This window comes from Drosophila mojavensis, unplaced genomic scaffold, assembly GCF_018153725.1.
Source record: "Drosophila mojavensis isolate 15081-1352.22 unplaced genomic scaffold, ASM1815372v1 contig_74, whole genome shotgun sequence".
Taxonomy (NCBI): Eukaryota; Metazoa; Arthropoda; class Insecta; order Diptera; family Drosophilidae; genus Drosophila; species Drosophila mojavensis.
Window position 1 is genome coordinate 3,613,165 of NW_025318899.1, and position 14,423 is coordinate 3,627,587.

Consider the following 14,423-nt stretch of genomic DNA (forward strand, 5'->3'; position numbering starts at 1 on the left):
AAACTCTATAACCAGACTAGCTGAAGCGTGGCTAAAGGGCGACCTGGTCGAATCTCTGCGCGAGCTAGTTAATGTGGTTCAGTTCGCGCTTCGGGATCCACTGGCTTCTAATGAGAAGCGTTTGATTTAAGCCCGAGCTGGACGCACGTTTATTTCTTTGGCAGACCATTTTATGTTTAATGGTCATTATGATGTCTTTTGCATTATTATATACATATATTCTTCTTCTTTATTATTTATTTATTTATATATATATTTTTTTTTTTCTGGTGTGTTCTCGATTCTGCGATAGTCGGTGGGACGAGCTTAACTGCCATTCACTAATTTGCATATTTATGCCATTTCAGCATAAACATTAATTCCGAAATGGCACTTTTAAGTGCTTGGACCGGCTGCTGCGATGAGACAACGCCATCTAAGCCATAATAATTACGCCTGTGATGTATTGTCTAGCAACATTTATGGCCAACTGAACCAGTACTACAAATACAATACAAAAAAAAAAAAAAAAAAAAAAAAAAAGTAAATAAATAAGAGAATTATATATATTGGGTAGTTTTGCATAATAAACACTCCTCGCTGCCCATAAACTAGACTAGAAAATAAGCTTCGATTCGATCGCCAGATTTGATTGTACATTGTGTTAGGGCCCCATCAATTGGAGCTGGAGCTGGAGCTGGCGATTTGTCGAAAAATACAGGAAATCGAATTAGTATTGCCATTGTTCAGTTTGTATAGTTTTGGTTAACGGCGACAAACAAGAACTCTAATTTGTCTGACGTGTGTGTGGATGCATTGAAAGCAAATGTAAATTTTTGATGGTCGCCACATTTGCTTTATAGCACCAGTCAATTAGCCAAAACTTGTCTATCAGCTAACCAAAACAGATTTCTTTGTCTATAAATCCAATTCAATCATTATGATCGTTCTCTGGAGAAAGAGAAGCTGGACTAATCTAGCCTTGACCATGACTAGTAGTTGAGTTGGCCAATTCTAAGTACCAATAGAAACACGTCAGCCTTTGGTCTTTCCCCAGCAAATTCATCCTTCAATGGGCCGGAACCAATTAGTTCTTGGCGCCCAACTAACGAGCCTGATGCCAGCGATGGCACAGTTTAGCATTGAGACTAGCATATCGCTTCGCATCGAGTCAAATGTTTGCAATTCCTTTTCATGTTGCGCTTTGCACAGATCACATATCATTAATCATGCCAATAGTTGAGCTGTGTGGAAGGTAATGTGTGCCTCAAATTAAGTTATACACACTGGAAAAAATCAAACTATATACTAAGTATAGATAAACTTTATTCAAGTTCTATATCGAAATACATTGAGAAAAAACTCTTGACTTGGATAACAAACCTTGGATATTTTGAAATTTTTTATTTGATTTTCGACATGGTCAACTATTTTCTCTAAGTGTGAACTAGTCTCAACTATTTTCTCTTAGTGTAAACTCTTTTGCATGCCTTACAGTTTGTCTGTTTGAAATTTATTATTGCTTATTTGCAGTTTCGTAGTTAGATCGCAGATAAGAATTGTCAACAAATTAATACAACTTAACTATTTGACACGCGATCTAGTAAATTTCGAAGGGGAGTTTCACGATTTGTAAATACGGTTTCGCAAATGGGCCCGTGCATTGGCTGGGGATCCATTTGGTGTCAAAGTGTGAATGGTCAGAGAGTCAACGCATTATATCCGGCATTTAATTTACGCACTAGATAAATCGAAAATGAAATATGCCATCATTATAAGATCTTTTTGAATGGAATCGAATGCCGCGCTGTTGCGGCAGTTCCTTTAAATGATTAATGAACAGCGACGACACGGCACAACAATGGAAACAATAAGCCAAGGCACAATAAACACAACATATGGGCATCATAAGTACTTGAACATGTGTATAAATTTATATCGATTGATTGAATAGGCGACTTTTATTCGTATCTCATTTGAATGAAAATCTAAAGAGAAGAAGACGACAACAACAACAACAACAGCAATAACTAAATCAAATCAAATCAAATCAAATCTTTGTTGAAGCAAACGAAAACTATAAACATATGGATATACACATATATATTTTGCGTGTGCTTGTGCGTGTGTGTGTGTGTGTGTGTGTGTGCTTGTTGTCCATCAAATGTTTTGCATAAGATTAAAGAAAACAATTAAGAGAATCCGTCCGACCGAATTGGCTAAGCTCGTTGTGCGAATGTAAGCGCTGACGTCGACGCCGACGTCGCAGTCGCTGCTGCCTGCTCGTCTCTGAGCGAGTTTGCCAAGCGAGCGTGGTCAGTTAATTGGAGCCGCTGAAATGGCTTAGAACTCGTGCAGAGTCTGGCCGTGCGAAATTTACAGACAACGCCGGAGATGATGACGACGACGTCGACGTCGACGTCGACGTCGACAGCGACAGCGACAGCAACTGTTTTGGCGACGGCGACGGCGACGGCGACAGCAATGCAGGGCAGACAGCACTATTACAGCGAGAAGAATTTGTATAAATACCAAAAGGTTCTGCGTATTTCTTCATTAGAGTTTCGGTTTTACTGTAGTGAACAACTCAACTTCAGCAGTCAAGATGGTACGCATCATATCTCGAGCTGCTTCCGCTCATCCAAATACAAACATATCTCGTGGAATATTCAACATCCGAATCTTAATCAAATCAAATCTCTTTCTGCTCAACAGAAACTTTTCCTCGTTGCTTTTGCTGTGATAGCAGCTGTGGCCGCTGATGTCGCCAACCTGCCCGTCAATGAGTACTTGCCCCCTGTGCAGCAGGATGTCCAGACCGTTGCTCTTCCCAGCAACGAGTATCTGGCTCCAATCAACCAGGAGCCAATCAACCAGGGCTCCCTGGACGTTGATGGATACCGTTACAAGACCAACCGTCGCGTTGTTGTCCGCCGCAACCGTCGTGATGTGAACGAGCTGCCCTCCAACGAGTACCTGCCCCCAGTGCAGATCAGCCAGCCACTCCCATCCAACGAGTACTTGCCTCCTGTCCAGAATGTTGAGCCTGTTCCCGCTCATGAGTTGGCCGATGATGGTTACCGTTACAAGACCCACCGTCGTGTTGTCCTCCGTCGCCACCGTCGTGATGTGAACGAACTGCCCTCCAACGAGTACCTGCCCCCTGTTGAGGTGTCAGTTCCCTCCAACGAATACCTCGCTCCAGTCTCCAACGTTGTTGATGACTCCCAGGGCCAGATCGCTGTTGATGGTTACCGTTACAAGACCAACCGCCGTGTTGTTGTTCGCCGCAACCGTCGTGATGTGAATGAGCTGCCCTCCAACGAGTACCTGCCCCCAGTGCAGATCAGCCAGCCACTCCCATCCAACGAGTACTTGCCTCCTGTCCAGAATGTTGAGCCTGTTCCCGCTCATGAGCTGGCCGATGATGGTTACCGTTACAAGACCCAACGTCGTGTTGTCCTCCGTCGCCACCGTCGTGATGTGAACGAACTGCCCTCCAACGAGTACCTGCCCCCTGTTGAGGTGTCAGTTCCTTCCAACGAATACCTCGCTCCAGTCTCCAACGTTGTTGATGACTCCCAGGGCCAGATCGCTGTTGATGGTTACCGTTACAAGACCAACCGCCGTGTTGTTGTCCGCCGCAACCGTCGTGATGTGAACGAGCTGCCTTCTAACGAATACCTGCCCCCAGTGCAGATCAGCCAGCCACTCCCATCCAACGAGTACTTGCCTCCTGTCCAGAATGTTGAGCCTGCTCCCGCTCATGAGCTGGCCGATGATGGTTACCGTTACAAGACCCACCGTCGTGTTGTCCTCCGTCGTCACCGTCGTGATGTGAGCGAGCTCTCCAACAACTATCTGCCCCCTCTTGCTGCCCCATCCAACGACTACTTGCCACCCGTCCAGACCGCTGTCCCTCAAGTCCAGATCTCTGAGCCTTCCGTCATAGATGTCGGTGTGCCAGCTGTCGAGACTGAGGTCGGTCCTGATGGTTACCGTTACAAGACTAACCGCCGTGTCGTCTACCGTCGTCGTCATTAAAGCCTCATCTGAAATGTTTCACTAAGTGATCAACTTGTGCTCATTTTGGAGTGCAAGTTAAATAATATGTAAGAAAATTTCATTTTTTCGCTAACGAAATAAAATTACTACGAAAATATCCAATACTTGTTATTTATTTATTATTTCGACTTATCCATAGAACAAACATCGATCGTGTGTGATCTATCATTTATCATCGATATAGGGCTTCCCATAAATGGAGTCCCCTATAAGGAAAGTCTAGTTCTTAAAGTGATCAAATTATATTAATTAGAACTTACCATACAGGCTTCAAATACGCATAAATATGATGTCGTTTCAGTATTTAACGACAAGTTCAAATCAAACAAGTGTGGATGTCTCTAGACTTTGATTGAACAGATCAGCACTGATAGCATATGAGCTAATATATATGTATGTATGTATACATATGCATGTATTAAAGGGGATTTCTTTGGAGTCTACTTAGTTCTGAAAAGAACAATGAAATTCAAACCGATTCAAACTATCTGTATCTATTAATGGATACACGAATGCGCGTGTTTTACAAAAGAATAAATAAACTAGCTAGACCCTGTTTTATACAAATAGAAGCGTGGTCCAATGATTCTGATTTAAATAAAACTTAACAAAAGCATTTTGATTTCAGGAACAATATTGAATAAAAACAAGTATGAATGGGAGATGTGGATCTGTCAATTTCAGAATTACCTTCGAGCTGTAAAGCTGTAATATTAACAGCTTTAGCCGATTGACCACACCGCCAAAAGCCGTATATACCTTTTTGAATTGAAGTCTTAAGTCTATAGCCCTTTAAATAGTCATATATATAGTATTTCCTGATCAGCCATGCCTTAAATGGGCATATTGAGGAAATCTTAAGACTTTACGAGGGTCTCGAATCAATATTCCATACTTAAATTATTATGCATCAAAATCGGGGAATATGTATAATAAAGGAAGTATCTATATTATCTGAAGGAAAGACTTCCTACATTCTCTTATGGATTAGTCCATTATACACTTGATGGTTTACCAATCTACATATCAAAATTAAAAAAAAAATATATATATATATATATTATGAGATCCGATTAAGACAATTTTCTGCTTAGTGTCGGATTACCATGTTGTATTTATCGCCGATTCCTTTAGAGTAAATGGTTTGAAGTATATTATATAGCAGCCTAACAGGCACAAGCAAAATCCGTTCGATATAGATCGAAATGTCTTATCTGAGTCTTTGCTTCAACGAATAGGAATAGCCTATAAGCTAGTCTTCCGAACATCCGCATTTATTGATGGCCTGATAGCAAATATTCATATGCATTTAGTTTAACTCTTATTCAATTATCTGGCAGACTTTAAGCAATCCGCAAAAACTCGTTTTTGGCGCTTCAGCAGGCATCCTTGAGTTATGCAATACTTTTTCGAGGCACTGTCTGCCAAGAAGTCTGGCAGTCTTGCACGACTCGCGTTGACAATATGTAAATGAAGCCATAATCGAATTATATCGAAATCTAATTACGGATGAATTGACTTGGTTCAATGGGAGCAACAAAATAAAAAAAAGTGAATAAATAAATCTAAATAAGTAAATAAAAGGCGGCACGAGCTTAGATGAGAGAAATTCCGCAGTGCGGAGGGGTTAAAGAAGAAGAAGTAGATTGTTAATTAAAACAGATTACTTTGTGGCCAGTTTTTGGCTGACCAATTAAAGCTCAAGCTGCAAGTTGATGTGGACATCAATAGTCGAACATAATTCAATTGATTCACTGCAAATATATAAATATATTTATATATATAAATATATTAATAAGCACCTGTGTGTGTGTCACGAAAGAAACTTGTATTAAACCTGAATAGCAATAAGAAAAGTAAAAAAAACTATAATAGATTTATTTTTTTGGCGGTGCTGTCTAACTTTTTATACAAAAAGCAAAATACATTAATTTAATGCAAAGTCAAATGCTAATTTTGGTAGCATAGCAAGCGGTGTGATTAGAATCATATAAATATCCGGCAGAACTTAGCAAGCAGCATCATTTCTTCTTGGGATTCTGCAGTTAGCTGAAGAACAAAAAGCAAGCTAGCAAAATGGTAGCTAAAGCACATACAGATCCTTAGTAAGGGACTGCCACAGTGAGACCAAACTAATTGTCTTTCTCTTTCTATTCGCAGAAACTGTTGTTGCTCGTTGCCTTCGTCGCTTGCGTTGCCGCGGATGTTAGCCATCTGCCAACCAACCAGTACCTGCCACCTGGCCGTGGCGCCGCCTCCGCACCAGTTGCCTCATATGCTAGCTATGATACTGCTGCTTCGGCTCCAGTGCAGCAGTACTCTGCCCCCGTTCAGTCCTACTCGGCTGCTGCTTCGGCTCCAGTGCAGAGCTACGCTGCTCCCGTGCAATCCTACTCGGCTCCCGCTACCTACACCGCTGCTGCTTCGGCTCCAGTGCAGAGCTACGCTGCTCCCGTCCAATCCTACTCGGCTCCTGCTACCTACACCGCTGCTGCTTCCGCTCCAGTAGAGTCATACAGCGCACCCGTTCAGAACTACAACGTGGCCGCCTCTGCTCCAGTCCAGAGCTACAGCGCACCAGTTGCTGCCGATACCTACGAGACCTCTGCCTCTGAGCCAGCACCAGCCCACAGCTTCTCCCCGGCCGAAGGCTACCGTTACAAGACCCACCGTCGCGTTGTCCTCCGTCGCCATCGTCGTGGTGTGCCCTCCAACGATTATCTGCCCCCATTCCAGGGTGCTGCCTCTGCTCCAGTCAGCGAATACCTGCCTCCCGCAGCCTCTGCTCCCGCTCCAGTCTACACTGCAGCTGCCTCTGCCCCAGTCCAGTCCTACAGCGCACCAGCTGTCGAATCCTATGGCGCTGACAGCTACGACACCGCTGCCTCCGAGCCCGTCGCAGCCCACACCTTCTCCTCCACTGATGGCTACCGCTACAAGACCCACCGTCGCGTCATCCGTCGCCGCAGATACTAAATGGCAAGCTATCGAGGCTACCCAGCAAGCGACCAAGCAAATGTTACCTCCAGCTGAAAAGTTGATTTTAATGATTTGTACGGCAATTGCCAGGGAACAGTTTTAATAAAGAAATACCCTTCAAAACGATTTACAAATGTCTTTTAAATCCACTTTTCTATATTGCAAATTTTCTTCCCAAATACATAGAATATTTAATAATGAATAAAGTATACTAAATAAAATTGCATAAATTAAATATATGTATATCGATATAGTATGCATATTCATCTTTATCTGATGACAACCTAATGATATAATCTATTTCAAAAGTTTTTGAGCTTAGCTTCTAAAACCCAAAAACAGTAATGTTATGTAAATATTTTATAATGCAAATTTCATAAGCCAAACTATATATTTACTTTTTTCAACTTTCTTTTTTTTTTTGTTTTTTGTTTTGTATTATTTATTTTTTATTTATTTTTTATTTTAATTTTAATTTTATTCAAGCAGTTAAGAGTTTGTCTAGACCAACGCTATGAATAGACCAATAATCTGGTATAAAAACACAGAAAAACCCAATCACGATAGAGTCTCAAAAGTCATATATATGTTACCATTAGCCATTCCCAGCCGGTAACCAATCTCAAATTTCGCTCCTGAACTCTACGAATTTGGCTATCACATGATGGATGTTACCTTGACACCTCGCTGCCTAGAATACTTTAGATGCTTTCCGATTGCAATGGTTCTCATATACCGTTACGCGTTACTAATTCGAGACCGGTATCAGATTTCTTCAGTTGAATTAATTGTCAAAGCTAACTATGCTAGATTTGCCGTCGCGATCAAATGGAATTTTAATATTAGGATTGCAAAGGGGAAATTGGATTAAGTCTTATAAAACATACTATCTAAAAAAAAAAAAAAAAAAATTGCTAAAAACAGTTTGCATAGCTTTAGGTGCAATTACTTGACGCGCTAGAAAGTATGCTCCTCAAATCTCTAGCTACGTCCAGCTTAAAGTTGATTCCATAGCAGATGCATAGGTCATATTAATAATAATATGAAACTTAGGTAAACGGTAAGTCGCTCTCATTCTGAGCACGATCATTCCTTTTAAGCCGTTTTAGTCCTCGTGTGAGAGATTTGCGTCGTTTCGGAAGTAATACGAATAATGCTGGTAGAATAAGACTCAGAATGTGACGGATAACAGAAAAAGTGTTTGCAATCGTCTTACCTTTCACATATTCACACATTCACACTCACATACGCTGCTGATGTGTCTAGCGAGCACAACCATTGCATATCTACATACACACATTGCCTCATTGCGTATAATCACGCGCTCTGCTGACTGCGCAGCTAGCAGCGACAGCGCTTAGGCTGCGCTGCAGTGTGGGCAATATTATGAGAATTTATTTCTTGAATAATTTCTTTTGTAGACACAAACTTTCAGAGCGTAATCATATAGTAAAAATGTGTGTACATTCCAAAGCACAAGTCTCTAGTACTTGAAATGCATTTTTTTTTTTTAATTGAGGGCGAAGGGGGCGTGCAAATTACAAAATCTTCATATCGATCAACTGTATATACACAGTAAATCTGTTGTCTTTAGGTCTATAAGTGTTGGTTGAAAAAACAAAATAAATTTTTCGATTATTCTCGATAAAAAAGTTATCGGACGAGTTATCGAAAAATATGATGGATTCAAGGTATAAAAAAACATTTGTTTTAATACATAAATTTTATTAAATTAATAAAAAAAAAATCATAATTTTCGTTGACATAGTTCGATTTATTTCGGCTGATTTTTACAAACATACTTTAATGACTAAAATTCGAATGCAGAGACGGCGAGTGCAGACTCAGGTACAACACTTTCAAGTGTATATATTAAATTAATTTATTACAGTTAATTACAATTATTTAATATCGTATGTTCCTATCGGCACGCAGAGGCAATCGTGTCAATTAATTAGTAATGGGATAGGCATCTGAGGAGCCTAGAAAAGAAAGGGAATTCTGGGCGTTGGGTAGACATAGCCTACGTTTTGGGTCGTTCGGGTGGTCGTCGGAGTTGTGATTGGGCGGGGTGGAAGATACGTTGACGCAATGCGGGTATTAGGGGTCGGTGGGGTATATACGTAACCACTTGTCTTAGACTCTACTTTGGGATACGACTGTGGCAATGGGAATGGAATTTTTGGAACGGGATAGACATATCCAATTTTACCGTCAGTAGGTGGAGGTAAGTAGGATGGAGGTGGAGTTGGAGGACGTATTATTCTAGGTGTTGTTTTTGTTGTTGTTGGTTTAGGTGTAGTTTTAGGTGGTAATACGAATGGAATTATTGGAGTGTTATAGACATATCCAGTTGAACTTGGAGTTGGAGGTAAGTAGGATGGAGGTGGAGTTGGAGGACGTATTATTCTAGGTGTTGTTTTTGTTGTTGGTTTAGGTGTAGTTTTAGGTGGCAATACGAATGGAATTTTTGGAGTGTTATAGACATATCCAGTTGACCTTGGAGTTGGAGGTAAATACGTTGGAACGGGAGTTGGAGGACGTATTATTTTAGGTGTAGGTCTTTTTGTTGTTGGTGTAGGTGTAGTTTTCGGTGGCAATACGAATGGAATTATCGGAGTGTTATAGACATATCCAGTTGAACTTGGAGTTGGAGGTAAGTACGTTGGAACGGGAGTTGGAGGACGTATTATTTTAGGTGTAGGTCTTTTTGTTGTTGGCGTAGGTGTAGTTTTAGGTGGCAATACGAATGGAATTTTTGGAGTGTTATAGACATATCCAGTTGAACTTGGAGTTGGAGGTAAGTACGTTGGAACGGGAGTTGGAGGACGTATTATTTTAGGTGTAGGTCTTTTTGTTGTTGGTGTAGGTGTAGTTTTAGGTGGCAATACGAATGGAATTTTTGGAGTGTTATAGACATATCCAGTTGAACTTGGAGTTGGAGGTAAGTACGTTGGAGTGGGAGTTGGAGGACGTATTATTTTAGGTGTTGGTTTAGGTGTGGTTCTAGGTGTTGGGTAGGTATAACCCGTAAAAGTAGGGGTTGGGTAGGTATAACCCGTGGGAGCAGGGGTTGGATACGCGTAGCCCTTCAGCGGTGGGGATAGGCGGTCGAGCAAGCCCTGTAAAAAAAGACTCCATTAGCTGGCTGGATTAGCGAGGCTCATATAGACACAACCCACCAAAAAATTATCCTGTCGACGAGTATCATCCAACAGGCTCTGGCCTGCGACAGCGCACAGAACAATGCACAACAAGCGAAGTTGCTAAAAAGATAAAAGATCAAGTTAAATATATATGAAAGATCATTGTCTTAGCCAGTAGGCAAGTGAGGCAGCTATTGACAGCATTAGGGCTACCCAAATGCAGTATATTTATATTTCGATATATTATATGTACATATATATGTATAACATTAAATAAGGTCACAATTGGCACAGCTCGTGAAACAGATTAAGTTACTTTTTAACATGGTAGGCTCCATTTGTAAATGACATTGGGTGAACGTACTGAAAATCAGTTGGGCTTAAGCACTCGTTGTTTGGAATGCTTTTCAACTATTGGCTACCAATGACAGGCTGGCGCCGAAGGCACCCTTATTCCCGCATGCCTCGCAGACCGTTGCGGCAGCAGCAACAACAACAAAAAAAAAAAAAAAAAAAAAAAAAAAAAAAAAAACTAAATCAAAAACTGGTAGCAGCTGCCACAGCAACAGGTTTCCAGTTAGAGTCAATGTCAGCGCATCCGTAATTAGCATGCGGCACTTTGAACCGACTATGTTCTAATTAATACATAACGTATTAGCACGTTGTTACGCAATTTTCATAGTTTTATGCTCGATTAGATAAAAGAACTTTCTGCCGCTGGATAGTCGCTTGATTATTAAAGTTTGATGAATTGAATTGCCGCGAATTGCTCGACTAGTTCCACTTCTGTCTGTCGACCTGACAGTGGAAAAAGTGAACTGCGAACTAATTTGAATACCTTTGTCGCAGCTATCATCTGATAAGTCCGTCACGTTGCAGATTAGCTAACTCATTCATAAACATCGCTGAGAGGATTTAAGACTTCAGCCTGCCGACTGTCTCTTGGTAGTCGAATGCTACACTTTCAATTCTAGCCATTAATCTGATCGATTTTTGTAGAGGCGAGCAAACAAGTCTGGCACTCGAACCCGGAATCTAAACGTTCGAATCGAAGCTCATAAATTACTTAGGGCAGAGCGGGTGGGGGAGAATCAACGATCGCCTTGAGAGAACTCTCGATGCCATAAACTTCTAATGACGAGCTATCAAGCGAATTGAATTCGTAAACATATAAAAAGACAAAGCCAAGAGCCCATCCAAATGTATATAAAAATTGTTTCAAACTCCCACGCAGCAGCAAGACGAGTTATTTTGATTAATTGAAATTAAGGCAAAAGACAACAGCCAACAAATTATAAAATGGCACTCTGCACAGTCGCAATCAACTCTCAGCTGTCAATTCGACAACTCAGAATTCATCTACTCAAATGTGCAACTGCAGCTGGAACCATAAAAAAAAAAAGAAAATGAAAAAACTATATAGCTACTGCTTCTTCAGCTTGTTTCAGACTTCTCTGTTCTGGGCTACATTCATTACGACTTTATGGCCTAAAGCGCCAAACTACTATTTTCGTACAATGTTGTCCATTAAGTCGCTGCCCAAGTAAGTGTAGAAGTTGTTGAAATGCTGTTAGATATGTGTGTGTATGTATGTATATGGCTGTGACTCAGGTGTCATACAATAAATTCTTAGCGTGATGAGCAGAAGGCGGACCGCAATTCGCATTTTTTATATAACTTAACAGATATGGAATTGTTAGAAGAAACAAAAAACATTTATATATATATATATATATATATATATATATATATATATATATATATGTATATATATGTATATATATCAAATATTAATTTTGGTCATGTGCTTTGTGGTTGAGAGCTTCAAATTTCCGCTCTACTTAATTACTGTAAACATATTTGAATTTGGCTATTATGAAATCTCTTGACAAATTGCCAACTCATCATTCTGTAGGCATTGCAACAGCTGCACCCACAACTGACTGCTTCCAGGGTATCCGATTGCTGAATCACAGCTCACCTTTACAACAATGCGTAATGACGGAGACAACAGGTCCAATAATCAGCTAGAAGGCGCGTTAATTGTCACAATTGAGGCGTGTGAAATTCCCTTTAACAGAATGAGCAGTCACAGCCTCCCTCTCCCACTCCTCTCTCTCTCTCTCTCTCTCTCTCTCTCTCTATCTTTCTGACTGTGAGTATGTGAAGACGACCTTGAGGCGCAGCTGAGTGTGTCTTGTTTTTATTGCTGACATTAAGTTTAGACTCGCTGTCCCCAACTTCTATGCTGCTGCGCCATATGTAACACATATACATATATACAATATATATGTACATATGTATATATTTATATATATATCATTCATTCATCAAGCTCAGCTTTTGGCTGTCCACACATTGCGCATACGCAACGTTGTCAAATCGCTTGCCACATTTTTTGGCAGCCAAGAACTGAGCGCAGAGCGTGAAGCGCGCTAAGTGCTTTTTCTCGAGGGGATTTATGAATGTGTTTTCGGTTGATGGCTTTTCGCATTGAAAACAAACCTTTTTTCTTCTTTTTCTTTTTTTGGTTGCTTGGCTAACACATTTAGTGAATCAACGATGCCATTAGGCTTAAGGGTCATTTGTTGTCTCGTTGTTCGCATTTTGTTTGCCACCTACTTTGGCTTTGGCGCAGTTTTCCCCCGTTTGTTTTTCATTTTCGTCTTCATTTGAGTTAGTGGATTTTTGGGCTCACTGCGATTTTTTACAATTGTAGCGCTATTTATGCAAATTTTCGTTGTTTGTTTTGCTGTCTTTTTGCCTTTTTTTTTTACTGCTGCTCGCTTGGGCAATTTCGTTTGACAGACGAATGGCAGCTGGCATCGACTGCAACTGCAACTGCAACTGCACCCCAAAAAAAAAAAGTGTGAACCTCTCTTGCATTCTGGCGCTTTAAGTGTCCATTGGCTGATATTTTTATTACTTGATTGTTGCACGATTTGGAGACACACATGCGCTACTCTATAAGGCGACTCACCATCTTCATCTTGGTTGCAACTATCGCGGCACAAACTCTATTCGCGATCAACACTTGCGTCAGCAGCTAAAAATATATATAAGTGATTTATATATAGATTAGCTTCTATGTTCTATATAGCACTGCTGTATATGGCGACAGCTACCCACTTGTATGCAATACACTCTTTCAGAACACGAACACACACCGAGATGAGCGCGACAGATGAAACGCTGGGAAAACGTGCGCGTTTCAATATCGCTCCACGATTCGAGATGCGAACTCGAGCAGATTTGAAGTTCAAATAAGAAAAGCAGAGCCGACGCACGGCTTATTTATAAGAGCATCAATCCGAACAGGCAGCGCACCCGACTTCGGATAATACACTTCGAGTTGACTCGGCTACGCATGCGCCACTGCTCGTCGATGGTGCTCGCTGACGGTGATGGTGCTGGTGGTGGTGGTGGTAGTGGTAGTGGTGCAGGTGAAGCTGCCAGCACTTCAAGTGCAACAACCACAGAGCCTCTGCGTTGGCGTTTGCGGCTTCCTGCCAGCTGACGGCAGTTCGTTCCATTTGCTACGCAACGACTCGACAACCGGGCAGCCGAGCTGCCAAGACGGCTCGCAGATTCACGTTTTTGGGCTACTGCCTCACATTTGATGTGACCGTGAATGTGTCGCAAATTGGCCGACTAGCTTTAATAGCAGCTAACACTTTGGATGCCCTGTAGCGAAGGGGCTTATAGGGAAGATAGCCAGGCAAATGGGGTATACTCAAAATAGTGAAGGGTACGATTCTAGCTGGGCAGAAATAGAGGTGTATACCCCATTAGTATTTAAAATGGGTATTGCTAATAATTTTAATATTCGATATGTGGATTCGTTAAATGGAACTGCAGATAAATGTTAACTAAAATAATACATATATACCCCGTACTCTTAGAATTTGAATATATATAAGAGCTGGCTAGAATCAGATTACTAATTGTAGGGTATTTTTGCTCTAAAAAATACTACGAACTCGCATAGTATAATCGTCTTTATAGTTCACAAGCTCTAATACAAGAACAGAGTATCTTCAGTCTAGCATTTGAAAACTAATGAAATTCAGCTCAAAGCTCAGCAGAGAATATATTCGATTCCAACATAATTACACTCTTATGACTTTTCCGTGCAGGGAATCAACTAGTCTGGCATTTTTTACTATATGCAAACTGTCACGTATGTCTGTATGGCTAGGCATAAATGGCTTGAGCCCGTTTAGAGGGCATCTTGTAGTCCATCATTTAACCAAG

General features: G+C 41.0%; 3 protein-coding genes across 5 annotated transcripts; 2 read left to right on the forward strand and 1 right to left on the reverse strand.

The window, feature by feature from the left end:
• The first annotated feature begins 2,483 nt into the window (after nucleotides 1–2,483).
• On the forward strand, nucleotides 2,484–4,141 carry LOC6581332. The gene is made up of 2 exons (XM_032731468.2): nucleotides 2,484–2,587; nucleotides 2,695–4,141. The coding sequence occupies exons 1-2, from the start codon at nucleotides 2,585–2,587 to the stop codon at nucleotides 4,021–4,023; spliced, it is 1,332 nt and encodes a 443-aa protein (XP_032587359.1). The 5' UTR covers nucleotides 2,484–2,584; the 3' UTR covers nucleotides 4,024–4,141.
• A 1,873-nt stretch (nucleotides 4,142–6,014) lies between these two features.
• Nucleotides 6,015–7,149, forward strand: LOC6581333 (cuticle protein 16.5). Of its 2 annotated transcripts, XM_032731469.1 has the most exons (3): nucleotides 6,015–6,123; nucleotides 6,205–6,441; nucleotides 6,493–7,149. In XM_032731469.1, exons 1-3 carry the CDS (start codon nucleotides 6,121–6,123, stop codon nucleotides 7,018–7,020), a joined length of 768 nt encoding a protein of 255 aa, XP_032587360.1. In that variant the 5' UTR covers nucleotides 6,015–6,120; the 3' UTR covers nucleotides 7,021–7,149. The 2 variants fall into 2 exon arrangements, with proteins under 2 accessions (XP_032587360.1, XP_002007068.1); XM_002007032.3 differs by having other exon boundaries at nucleotides 6,205–7,149.
• Nucleotides 7,150–8,776: 1,627 nt separating this feature from the next.
• On the reverse strand, nucleotides 8,777–13,442 carry LOC26527654 (extensin). Of its 2 annotated transcripts, none has more exons than XM_015161775.3 (4): nucleotides 13,299–13,442; nucleotides 13,150–13,215; nucleotides 10,206–10,289; nucleotides 8,777–10,145 (listed from the first exon to the last, which is right to left on the reverse strand). In XM_015161775.3, the coding sequence occupies exons 2-4, from the start codon at nucleotides 13,156–13,158 to the stop codon at nucleotides 9,006–9,008; spliced, it is 1,233 nt and encodes a 410-aa protein (XP_015017261.1). In that variant the 5' UTR covers nucleotides 13,159–13,215; nucleotides 13,299–13,442; the 3' UTR covers nucleotides 8,777–9,005. The 2 variants fall into 2 exon arrangements, with proteins under 2 accessions (XP_015017261.1, XP_043865931.1); XM_044009996.1 differs by having other exon boundaries at nucleotides 13,295–13,442.
• Between the last annotated feature and the right edge of the window lie 981 nt (nucleotides 13,443–14,423).

Coding starts and splice junctions, on each gene's coding strand:
- LOC26527654 (XM_015161775.3), bottom strand. Junction 10,146..10,205: donor GTCGACAGGATAATTTTTTG/GTGGGTTGTGTC, acceptor CTTTTTTTACAG/GGCTTGCTCGACCGCCTATC.